Source organism: Phyllostomus discolor, chromosome 10 (genome assembly GCF_004126475.2).
Source record: "Phyllostomus discolor isolate MPI-MPIP mPhyDis1 chromosome 10, mPhyDis1.pri.v3, whole genome shotgun sequence".
Classification (NCBI taxonomy): domain Eukaryota; kingdom Metazoa; phylum Chordata; class Mammalia; order Chiroptera; family Phyllostomidae; genus Phyllostomus; species Phyllostomus discolor.
The window spans coordinates 85,112,928-85,125,096 of NC_040912.2; the positions used below are offsets into that span (position 1 = coordinate 85,112,928).

General features: G+C 52.4%; 1 protein-coding gene across 1 annotated transcript in view; it reads left to right on the forward strand.

The window, feature by feature from the left end:
• The window catches only part of AGK (acylglycerol kinase), a 73,081-nt gene that overhangs the window by 46,644 nt on the left and 14,268 nt on the right, over window positions 1-12,169 (forward strand). The window contains exons 8-11 of the mRNA XM_028525693.2: window positions 1,192-1,286; window positions 6,221-6,290; window positions 9,085-9,164; window positions 11,757-11,814. Coding sequence (XP_028381494.1) covers window positions 1,192-1,286; window positions 6,221-6,290; window positions 9,085-9,164; window positions 11,757-11,814 — 303 coding nt within the window. The remainder of the gene's footprint in view (window positions 1-1,191; window positions 1,287-6,220; window positions 6,291-9,084; window positions 9,165-11,756; window positions 11,815-12,169) is intronic.

Below are 12,169 nucleotides of genomic sequence, written 5' to 3' on the forward strand. Positions count from 1 at the left end.
CATGGATTTTGGAAAGACAAGCAGGGCCCCCGTGTTCCAGGGCACCGGGTTCTCCCGCGGTGGGCTCTTCTGCCTCGGGAATCCAGGGCATCCAAGAGCTTTTACCAAGACTTGTTTAAAATACAACTTTTCTATAAAAATCCATTTTCAAAGTATTCCTTTATAAGCAAATCATGGCACATTAATATACTGGAAGGCATACAGAGGTTAAAATGAATGAACTGCATTTATAAATATTTACACGCTGAAATCTAAAAAATATTAAGTAAAAAAAGCAGGTTCCCAAAGTATGTTATGCATTTCTGTGAAGTTTTAAAGCTGAGAAGACAAGCGTCCTGGTAAGGATGCTGTACACGGGACAGCGAGATGGAGAGACCCCCACGGCCTCCTCGGGAGAACAGCCCTTCTGAGGTGGGGGGAGGGGGAGGGGAGGGGGAGAGGGTTCCTCAGGTGCATCTCCATCATTTCATTTCTCGCACCATCGGAAGCAAATATGGCAAGATGTAACGTTTGTTAAATGTGGGTTGTGGATGTATGAGTGTGATATTAGTTTAAACATTTTTTTACAAGAACTTAAAATATGTTGCAGATAAAACAAGATAGAAGACCCTTCCCAGTCCCTTTGGTAATAACAGTAGATTGTCTTCAGAATAGTCCTCAGGGACCTTACAGTGTGTCTTTCTTCGTGGTCGCTCACTCCATCGACGGCTGTGCCGTCACCTCCTCCTGCTCTCGCTGCCACGTTTGGGCCGGAGATCGATTATAAGGCACTTCCACCTGTCGTCAGTTACTGTGCAGTAACTGAGATATTCGTGGTTGGATTTTACCTGCAACCTCGTCAAACTGTGTGACAACATAGTACAGCCTCTGTCACCATTGTCTATTTGTCTAGTAACTTGAAGATCCTCATTTTTTTTAACCAATATTTTTTCAACCAGTTGTTACTGACGAGTACCAGAATATTTCTTTCAAATTCAAAGTCGTGTTGTCTTCATGGACCCCTTGTTTTAGAAGCCGCTTACTCGGGGTTGCCTGATGGCTGGTCTAGGGGGCGGGAAGGGAGACCGGGAGGTGGGCCCAGGGTCACTTCCGGTCGCTTGTCAAAGGAGGCACCCCTGTGCCTGCCTGTCCGGCATGATTGTCTGACCGTAACAGTAACACGTGCCTCTTCTCCTCCCCCCCAACCCCCAGGCCACCTTCAGTAAGATCCCCATCGGCTTCATCCCGCTGGGGCAGACCAGCAGCTTGAGCCCGACCCTCTTCGCCGAGAGTGGAAACAGAGTCCAGTAGGTTGTCGCTGCGGGCGGGGGGTGTCTGTGGCTGAGCGAGCCTGTGAGTGGACAGTTCACGTGTGGGATGTGATAGTGGTTTTGCGCCTTGATAGCCTAAAACCTCCAGTCACTGGGGACCTGGACCAGAGGTTAGCCTGTCTGTTCCCCGGTTGGGCTGTGGGACTCATGTGCTCTAACTCAAGTCCCCAGGCCAGGTACGGAGATGCCGCCGACGTCCTTCTGCCCGTCACAGAGAGACCCTCCCCAGACTGTGTTCACGCTTTTGGGTTGTACGAGTCTGTGGTGAAAAGCAGATTGGCACCAATCATTTGTCTGTTTTAGTTATGCATGACGACAAATAGCAAGCTCTCTGAAAATGGAACCAGTAGTCTTGTCTTTATTATCTGATAATATAAGTAACTAAAACAGCGACAGGGAGTCACACCCGTGGGGCAATCAGTGCCTGCGGAGGAAGTCTCGTGGAGAAAGCAGGCAGGCGGGGTGAAGCGGGGCAGCACGGACGCCCAAGTTCAGCTGCTGTGAGTCCAGCAGTGTCCTCGGGAGTCAGGCAGGCTGCTGCTGCTGCTGCTGCTGCTCGTTTCTGTCCAGAGCATCCGTACACCAAGCTCTGGGCTTTCGAGTGGATAGGAACCTTAAATTTGAGTCTTGAATTTGACAGTAGTGAAAATATAAGCTCAAACAAATTGTTTCCAGGCTCACTGTCAGTTGCCTGACCTTTAATGAAAGCGTTGTCACACCTGAGGGGGAGGTCAATAGATAAATGAATAATGAATTTATTCATTATTGAATTAATTGTTGAATGAATTAATCAGAATCTTATGATTTCTGGTCATAACCTAGAATCAATAACAATAATAATTCTCAGGTGATTTTCTTCTTTGACATTTTTTTCTTTGGGAATTTGTTTCGGCCAGTTTTGTGGTTTTATTTTTGCTGTTGTAATTTTAGGAGTCATCTTATCTGTTTTAACAATTCTACATTTTTAAAAATAAAAGCCTGGGGGTCCATATACCAAACATTAGGCAAACACGGAGCCGTATAGCAGACCTTCCTTAAAATGCTTCTTGAGCTCCCAGCCTTCGTCTCACTGGCCCAGCTCTTTGCCAGTCACCCTGAGGCCGTTCTGGGCTGCCAGACTTTCCAAGGGGCAGCAGACAGGACCATGAATTACTCAGTTTCGCTTACCTAAGATGACCCCTATCCGGTTTGGGTCCTGGTTACTTTAGGGAGCTTGTCTTTCCCTTGGTGTGAATACAGGTGGTTGAACTGCATAGCTAGCACTCTCGGACGTGTCCGTGATCCAGGAGGCGGTGGACCTTGCTCCTCGGAGAACCCCTCGCCTTTCCAAAAGCCAGCGTGTGCTCAGCGTGCCCCCCCGCCCCCAGGTCTGCATGGCCTTCGGTCTGGGGGAAGCTGGTTTTCCTCTGAGTTACACCAACACAGTTGCTGCTTCTGTTTCCAACTTAAACATGTAGAAAACTTACTGCAGAGCACACCCCAGGGCTCTTAGGTAATTAGTCTGCCCTGAGTTCGGAGCTGTGCAGACCTCCTAACATGGCAGGTGCCCGAGGCTATTGTAGGGAACAAGGCTTCGCTTCTTGTACTGCTGTCAAGATCTGTGGTGCCAGGGTCAGTGGGGGAGAGAAGGGGATCGGGGATGTGCAGGGAACTGATCACAAAACAGTAGCTGTTCTGTGCTGTAATGCTGATTGATTTAGAGCTTGCAGGTATTGCTGGAGAATGATGAATTTAGGGTTGCATTTTAGCCGTCTTCCGCAAAACAATTTTGGGGGAAAAATGACTATGAAAAGGTTTTTTTAGTTGCAGCATTTGGTTTTAAGGTCCGTCTCTCAAAAGCACTACCTAAGCCTGTCGCTGTGCTAGCCACTCCTCAGAGCGAGCACAGAGCTCCGGAACCATTTCTGACGGCTCCCTCGCAGTGAACACGCTCGTTTTGGCCGTACCGGCCCCCGTGCTTCCTGCGTTTTCCTAGCTGAGTCTCGTTTTCTAAAGGGCTGTGCACTTCACGGATAGCATGTGTATTGGAAGGGAAAAGATGGGGCAAAGGCGTTTCAGTAAAGAAGTATGAGAAAGTAAAAACAGGTGGTTTCGTGTGTTCCAGCATGCTTACTGAGGAGCCCAGAATGTTACCTAAGCATTTGCATTAACATGTGTATTTGGGGGGTTTTGAAGCATCTGGAGTTGTGTGTAACTTTGTTGGCAACGCCCATTCAAGCGGATATGACCCCTGACTCGGGTGTGCACATTTTCAGCTGGGCCACCCCGATGGGGACATCTGTGGGGCACAGGTCTTAGATGTGGGCCTGCCCCTGGGGGTCCCCGGTGACCCGATCGCTGTGTCTGAGGCGCCCTCACAAGGTACAGGGAGCGCACCTTTGGGGTGAAGACCTGGAGTCAGTGTGGTCTTGCCACAGGCTTGCTCAGGATTTTGGGAATTTTATTTAATCTCTCTGAACCTCACTCCTGCCCTGTATTTGTCAAATGCACAGTAATGGTACTCATCTCAGAAGATTGTTTACAAACCAAAATAAAGACTAGCTGGGTAAATATGTAATCATGCTTAGGATGCTTCGCAATACAGTGAAGACTTTATGCCTATTATTGAAAACTTTTTTAGGATGGAAAATAGTAAATAACAAATAGGATGACTGTATAATTACTGAGATTAGATTTTATAATTAAATTCTCTTGCAAACTGTTTCACCTAGAAAGTATTTTTTAAAAAAAGGAAAGAACAGCCCTGGCTGGTATGGCTGAGTGGATTGAGTGCTGGCCTGCAAAACCAAAGGGTTGCCAGTTATATTCCCAGTCAGGGTACATGCCTGGGTTGCAGGCCAGTCCCCAGTAGGGGGCGTGCAAGAGGCAACCACACATTGGTGTTTCTCTCTCTCCTTCCCTTCCTCTCTAGAAATAAAATCTAAAAAAAAAAAAAGTACTATATTGAAATAAAAAATATTCTGGAAAAAAAGAGGAAAACATTTTATAGGTATTCCTGTCACTTACCATGAAGAGGTGACTTGCCTATCAAATTCACATTATTAATCAGAACTGTATAGAGCAGCCCTGGCTGGTATAGCTCAGTGGATTGAGTGCCGGCCTGCACACCAAAAGGTCGCCAGTTCAGTTCCCAGTCAGGGCACATGCCTGGGTTGCGGGCCAGGTCCCCAGTTGTGGACATGGGAGAGGCAACCCATTGATATATCTTTCCCTCTTTTTCTCCTCTTTTCCTTTCTAAAAAAATTTAAGTTAAAAAAAGAAGCTGTACAGAGCAGAATAAAGTAGGAAGGGCTATATTAAGAGAGAAGCTGCTCTTTTTTAAATGGAAATTAAAGTAATTTCTAAATAACTCCTGTCTGGCAACTGTACTTAAACTCCAGACACAATACATTTTTCACTTTAGTACTGATAACAACTATATTTATTTTTCTAAAATATATATAGCAATAATAAAGGCAATAGAATACTAACATTGCCAAGCTTTTAGAAGAACCTGAACTGCTTAGGGATGAGTCTGACAAAGGACGTGTAAGATTTATATGGTGGGAACTGCAAAACACTGAAGAGAGAACGAGACCTACATGCGTGGGAAGACACCTGTGTTCATGCTTGGTAGTTGGCTGTTGGCTGTTTCTAGACGGACGCGTAAGGCCAGCGCAGTCCCAGTCAGAGTTCCTGGAGGCTTGCTGAAGAAACTGGCAAGTAGACTCTAAAATTCATGTGGAAGAACAGAGGACCAGAGTAGACAGAATACTTTTGGAAAAGAGTAAAAATTTTTAAGGGCTTATTGCAAGGTTTACTCTAATGCTACAGGAACCCAAGGCAGCCTGGTGTCGGCATGAGAGGAAACAGAGAGATCAGTGAAAGGAAGTGTCTGGAAGTAGGCCCACGTGTATGCGGACACTTGTTTTGTTTTGTTTTTGACAAAGGCCTTCAGGCAATTCAGTGGAGAAAGTGAACACAGCTCCGTGGTGGAGGGTTACAGGGAAGGACCACGTGTAGGCTGGTTGGGGCAGGCAGAGATCCTGAGGGTGGGAAAAGCCAGCGATGCGGATGGGGGGAGGCAGGCTGGGCCAGGAGGGGCTTGATGTGGGTTCCCTCCTCCTCCCTGCTCCAAGGGCAAACACCTGGTTGGTTGTCCAGCCACGTGGTGATCTGTGGTTTCTTTTGCTGACCGTCTGTGTGTATTAACGTGTGTCTGACCCTGGCTCGAACAGAGTATAAACTCGGGAACGGTTTCTAAGCCTGGCATAGTTTCACGTCCTGCGTCGATGTCCGTAGCACACGCCTTTTTCACCTGTGGATTTTCAGCCGACTGTCAGAATGGTATTGTATCTTTGAACAAAAGAGTCGGCAATTAAAATGAAGTACATCCTAGAAATCTTGGAAAATAAGAGAACTGTGTTTTGGGTTCTGAACTATATTTTACTGAGATAACTTCCATATGTCATCCCCTTTAGTTACCCTTGGGTTGTTGTTAGGGCAGTAAGAAATACTGCTTTGTATATTTCTTAAAATGATTGAAACACATTCTATTGTACCCTTTGGAGTAGCAGGATGTTTTCCAGTAATCAGGATCAGGTGTGATGTGGAGACGCAGTGAATGTCAAGTAGTCAAATGATCGGTGCCTGGTACGAACTTCTCTTTGCCAAAGCCGTCCCTTCGAGTCTGGACCAGAGCCTCCCACTGTATTTGTTGAGTGATTCTTTCATACGTCTTGGTTCTGTTTTCCCAGAGTATCTGGAAGGACTGTGTCTTCTTTTCCTGAGCCAACTATTAGTGCTGTGGGCCGGAGTGTGTGTGAGTGTGTGTGTGTGTGAGCGTGTGTGTGAGCGAGTATGTGTGTGTGGTCGGGGGAGGTGTTGCTTATTCTTCACAACACGGCCACTTCCTCCTTGGTGTCTTGCAGACGTATTACCGACGCCACACTTGCCATTGTGCGAGGCGAGACGGTCCCACTCGATGTCTTGCAGATCAAGGTAAAGTCCTCTCCTGAGTTTGAAAATGTTAACAAAGCAACACACGTAAAGAAAACAAAATGTTACTATCGAACTGAGATGATGAAAACGACAGTCCCCCTTCTTACCCTTTCCTACCCCAAGTACAGCTCCCCGGAGGAAAACAATTTCACCTGTTTCTTCTACTTACCACCAGTAAGTGTGCTGATGATGCTACTTTTGAAAATTGTGGTTAAAAATACACATAGAATTTACCGTTGTAACCATTTTTAAGCATACAGTCCAGCACGGTGAAGTCTGCGATACTAGTTTTGATTTGTCCATTTTTGACCTTATCTCCCAGCCTCTTGGTCACATCCGAGAATGTGTCTGTGTTTTCCTCCCAGTGTCACTGTGTCACTGTTTTCGGTTCCCCCGTTGATTGCCTCTGGGCCTCGGGCATGCCCCTGCCTCGGTGGCCCTTCTGAGCACTGGAAGCGCCTGGGTGCTCCGGGCCTGACCGGGCTGGTTTCTCCTCCCCCGACCCCCGTGTGTGCGTGGGGGCCGTCTCCGTCCCCCAGGTTCTGCCAGCGGGGAAGTCCCTCTGGTGTCCCGTCTGTCCTCTGCAGGGCCGTGTCTTCCTTTGGGATTCGGGTCACTGGGTTGTCTCACAGTCTCAGCCCCCTGACGGGCATGAGAAGGGGTTTGATTCTGTAGATCATCTGGCTCTTTCTCATGTTCAGAGAGCACTGTTCTCGGGAGCGCCCAACATCCCAGATGGGAGCTGAACCCCCCTTTTCCATCGGGTGGTCCGACGTGCTCGGGCTGAGTTGTCAGGGAACACACGAGTTGTTTTAGAGAGACGCTCACCGGCTCTGCAGCTGTGTTGCTGAGAACCAGCGAGTCCCCACGGCCGCGGGCCTCCCTGGCACCCAGGCCTTGGTCTTGGGAGCCATTCTCTGAGCTAAGGGGCCAGGACTGTCTGAAGGGCTGGTCGTCAGAGGCAGGGGGATAACAAGGCGGGGAAGTACTCAAAGCTCCGAGAAGTACTCAGTACTCCTCGGGGGTGTCTGTAATGATGCCCGTCCACCTCTCACAGACTCGTGAGAACAGCTGCAATAAACGTGACCCGCTAAAACCAAGTAAGCTTGGTATTTCCCAACTTACCACACCACGGACTCCTTGTCATTATTACTCTTAGCAGCAGTTAGTGCCACGTAATAACAGCCTTCGGGCCGTCGGGGGAACCGCCCCTGTGGTCCCGGCAAACGCGCACAGTGCCGCCTCTCAGGCGAGAGCGCCCTTTCTCCTTCGTTTGTTTTCTCTCCACGCTTCCCCTCCCTGCCAGCCTCCCCCTGATTCTTCACTGTTTCACTGGGTTTGTTGTGAATTTTATGTGCATTCCCCCCCCCACCCCCCCCAACGTCCCTTGCTCCCCACACACTGGTTACACCGTTGCAGCTGCTCCGCACTGTCACGATTCTCGATGCTGCTGGAACCTCCCACACGGTATTGTATCGTCTGTGTCTGACCCCCACTGCACCCGGGGCGCCTGGAGAGCAGATGTTTTGTTATTGCTGGCCGCTAACATGTAACATGTATCCACTAACCAAAGGTCTGTGTGGAGCAAAATGAACGAACGATTAGCTTAGTCTGGTGGGAAGACTCAAAGCCCTGCTCTGTCCAGCTCTGCACTTGGCCCCAGGAGACAGGCGTGTGCGACTCTGCCGGCCAGAGCGGCCTCGCCCGCCCCCCTCTGCTCTCCCGTCTCTCGTTCCTTCCCTGTGCTCTCGCAGGCGCAGAAGGTAGAGAAGCAGACCTGCTTGAGCAGGCGCACAACCAAGGACAGAGCGGCCATGGCTGTTTGTGTGTGACCCTCCCAGAAACCCCTCCCAGGTTCCGGTGCAGTGGGAAGGGCGCGAGGGTGGGACTGAGGGCGGAGCACGCCCTCCCTGAGGACAGTTAGCCGACCTTTCCAGGCCGGCACCTCCGGGGTCAAGGATTCTCCTCCAGCTCCGAATCTCCTGCTCACGTGGCCTGAATCTTCCGCTCACACTGGAAATCGAGCCCATTCAGCCCCCGACTCTGGTCTAGGAAACGGCGGCGTCATGTCTGGCGCCGGGCGGCTCTGTCTGGAGTGTGGGGCACTTGGGCTTCAGCTGTGATTCAGAGCTGCGGAAGCCCCCGGCGGGTGTATGTGTTACTCAGACTTGAAGGGAGGGAGGGCCCTCTCGGAGCAGGAACGCTCTGAGGTGGTGGCTGCTCGGTGCACGTTCCCTTACCGTGTGTGTCCACTGCACATCTCACGGGTTTATTAGAAACTCGCTGGTTATAACATGTGGGGGCATCATTTCACCACAGAGCGTTGGGCTAGACCAGGCCACTCAGTGTTGTGACCTGTGAGGACGAGTGTCTGACTGCTCTCACGTTCAGGTGACGCGTTCTAGAGAGCCAGGGTGCTGCTCGCTCCCGACAGTCCTCGGCCTCCGAGGGGCACGCAGGCCCACCTTACCTGGGCCTTGGTCAAGTGTGTGGGAGCCGACGTCGGTCTGAAAACCAGCCTCGCTGGGTCCTTCTCAGCCCTCAGTGTGAAGTGCATGCAGGCTCCTCGCGGCCGATTCGTGAGGCCCAAGCACAGAAATCACTGTCACATAGAGTGTGGTTTACTCGCGCACTCTCACTGAGCATTCACCGAGTTGATTTCTTAAATTGCGAACATCCTTTTGGATTTTGATTTGATGAAAAGGAGGCCGAGACCCTTTGCTGGGTGCTTAACCTGCGCAGAGCCCCAAGCTGCCGTAATCACTAATTCCAGTGAAACGCTTTTGTCTTCCAGGGCGAGAAGGAGCAGCCCGTGTTTGCGATGACCGGCCTCCGGTGGGGGTCCTTCCGAGATGCCGGCGTCCAAGTTAGCAAGTAAAGACTTCCTCCGTGGATGTGTGATGGTTGTTGTAAAAAGTTTTTGTCTTCTGTTCCTCTCCTTGATGTGTCAGTGTGCACTGATCTTCTGGGGATGGACGTGGCGGGTCTGGAGTTGTGTGCATAACTAGTGGAGATAAAGGTTCGTGTCTCATTGCACAAAGGTGGGGCAGGCTCCAGCTTCCCCACACTGGCGTGGTGGTGGGTGGGGGGACGGGGGCGAGTCTCTGTTTCCAGACAGACTGCTGGGGGCTCAGGCGAGACTGCAGGGTACCCGGATGACCCGTCACCCTGCTTGTCTGGGTGCCGAGTGAAAGGCACCGCTGGGGACACAGCCTGTGGTGCTGTTACAGCCCCTGGAGGCGCTCTTGGGAAGGCCCAGTGGCCCGAGAGGCCCAGGCTGCGTCGCAGGGCAGGAGGAAAGGTGGGTGCCAGCTGCGTCGTGAGGTCGAAGGAAACGGCCAGTGGGGGCCGTGATCACAGGGCTGTCGCTGGCCCCTCATGGGGACGGACTCATTTTCGGAGACTTCGCTGTGGGACAGGAAGCCCCTGGCCTTGGGGGGGGGTGTCCTCTTGTGTTTGCTGCTGGGGGGTCCTGGGGGGCCAAGGCCCCTGGGCGGGACCAAAGGGGTCCCTGGCTGAGGCTCCCTCCCTCCGTGGTGGGTGTTCGCTTTTGCCTTTTCTTACCAACGGGCTCCCCGTTGTAGTGCAGTGTGAACCAGCTGGGATCGATCTCACGTGTGGCTCTTAGCAAGAAACCCCTCCGTCACTCGGAGGCCTTCCCGCCACAGCTTCTTCGAGGAGACTCCTCCCGCTGCTTCACCCCGTTCGTCCTGCCGTGACGTTCCCGACGGTGGACTGTCCAGAGAGAGAGAGAGAGAGAGTGCTGGTTTGTGTCCACATCCACACGCTGTGTCATTCGGGGTTCCACCACCTCTGGTCTGCAGTGCGCAGGGTGGTCCTGACTCCACGGCGTGCCCTGTGCTGCATCCGTAGTGTCGGACCATCCCAGTGGCTCGCCGAGCGGGGTCGCTCCGTGGTCCCCGGAAAAGCCTGCCGAGGACAGACGGCCTCTGAAAGGCGCTGACCAGCGGTGAGGCACCAGCGCAGGCCAGGCCCCGCTCGGAAGACCTCACACCCTTGCCCGTGTTCTGATGGACTTCAGAAGGACGAATTTTCAAATCCCGGTCACTGACACCCCGGCCAGGACTGCCTGTGGGGGGTCACTGTGTGTGCTGGGGAGAACCGGTGAGCAGGCAGTGGGGGACTTCCCAGCTGTCGGCATTCGCTGTTGGCAGAGATGCGGCGGCTGCGGGCGGTTTAGGGATAAAGGTTCCAGCCGGGATGCGTTTCTCTCTGGCTGCCTCCGAGCCAGCCGTGATGTCGGCTGATCGTCCAGGTGCCCGAGCCCCAGGTGCCCCCGAGCCCCAGGTCCTCCTGAGCAGCAGCACAGCGCTCACCTGAGCAAGAGTTAGACCGGCCCTGCAGTGCTGCCCGGTGCTGGCGTTCATGGCCCCGCTGAGCCCGCCACCAGCCCTGAGCGCGCAGCCACAGGTCCTTCCTATGAGGCTGTCCCCCGCAGGGTCCTCTTCGTCTGGCTGCCCTTCCTGCCCCGAATGGGCTCTTTCCCTCTGTCCCGCATCGAAACCCCTCACGTCGCCGCGAACCCCATGCCCTCAGTGCGGGCTTGAGCCACGCACCGCACAGGCATGTCCGGCCCAGGATGCTGGCCTCAGTGATCCCTCCGCCTTCTTCACGCTCCGCACCAATGAGCAGTGGTCCGCCTAGGCCGTGTCACATGTGTTCATACAGTCTTCACTGTTTTCTGTTTCTCTTTTGGACCGTATTTTATAAAACGATAGACCTCAAAGGAACTTGATACTCTCTTTCTTTTGCTGAAGAAGCGCAGACCGGTCAGAATTCGGGAGGGGCGGTTGAGCTGGGCTGGCTGGCGGCACGGGCTGTGAGGAGGAGCCTGCCCCACGCCGCTTGTCCCGCTCCACTCGGGCACCTGTCTCCCCCCAGCAGCTTCTGGGCAGCAGCTGGCCGCACGAAGCGGACCCTTCGTCCCGGATGTTACGTTGGCCACTTCAGAGCTGCGTGACACGAGTCGTGTGAAAGCACCTGCTTTATGACGATGTTGACCACGTGCTGGTGTGTGAGAGAACACTCCAGTGTGTTCTGGGTTGTGGGTGACACCTCGGGGGGTCACCCCGCCTCACCTCCCCGAGGCTGTGTCACCTGTGCTCCGAGCCCTTTGAGTGAGGGCTCCGCCGGTGGCTGGAAGCGCACATGACTGCGAGGCTGATGGAGGTGGGGATTCCAGGAGACTGACTGATCGTCTGCCCCTGGCACAGTGCGAGGCTCTGTCTGGGTGGCCCTAGTTACGGGCTGTGTGGCACGGCATCAAAATGCACATTAAAAGCTGACTGTGATACTCTTTTATGCTAAACCAGGGTCCTCAAAGCAGCCGCTGGTGGAGGTGTGATTGATTCCAGTGGTGTGTCTGTCATGAATGCTGTCTGCTGCATCGATCCATCGATCGGTCGTTTAATATTCTGATTAGGTTTGTGTCTTCTTCTTTCTCAGGTACTGGTACCTCGGGCCTCTGAAAACCAAAGCGGCTCACTTCTTCAGCACTTTGCAGGTAAAGGCAGCTCACGGCGAGGGGCTGTGCCCTGCCTCATTTTGTTGTTGCTCCACGAAGTAACATTTGAGAAAACGTGTTGAAAAAGTGCAAATGTTGTCACTTCATGAAGCCGCCTCTCATGCACCAGCTTAATCCCTCCAATACCAGTCCAGCAGTTCATTTCTTTGTAGTATCCCCTTCCCTTTGCCTGTCCACTCACACGGCTGCTGGACACACCTCAGGCAGAACGACCTGTCTCATCAGTCAGTCTCATGTCTGCACCAGCATCTAGAAATGGATGGGAGGTTTGTATCTAAGCGTATCTTGTCACGCAGGCTTACACGTGACACAGTAGGCTTCAAACTGTGCCAGC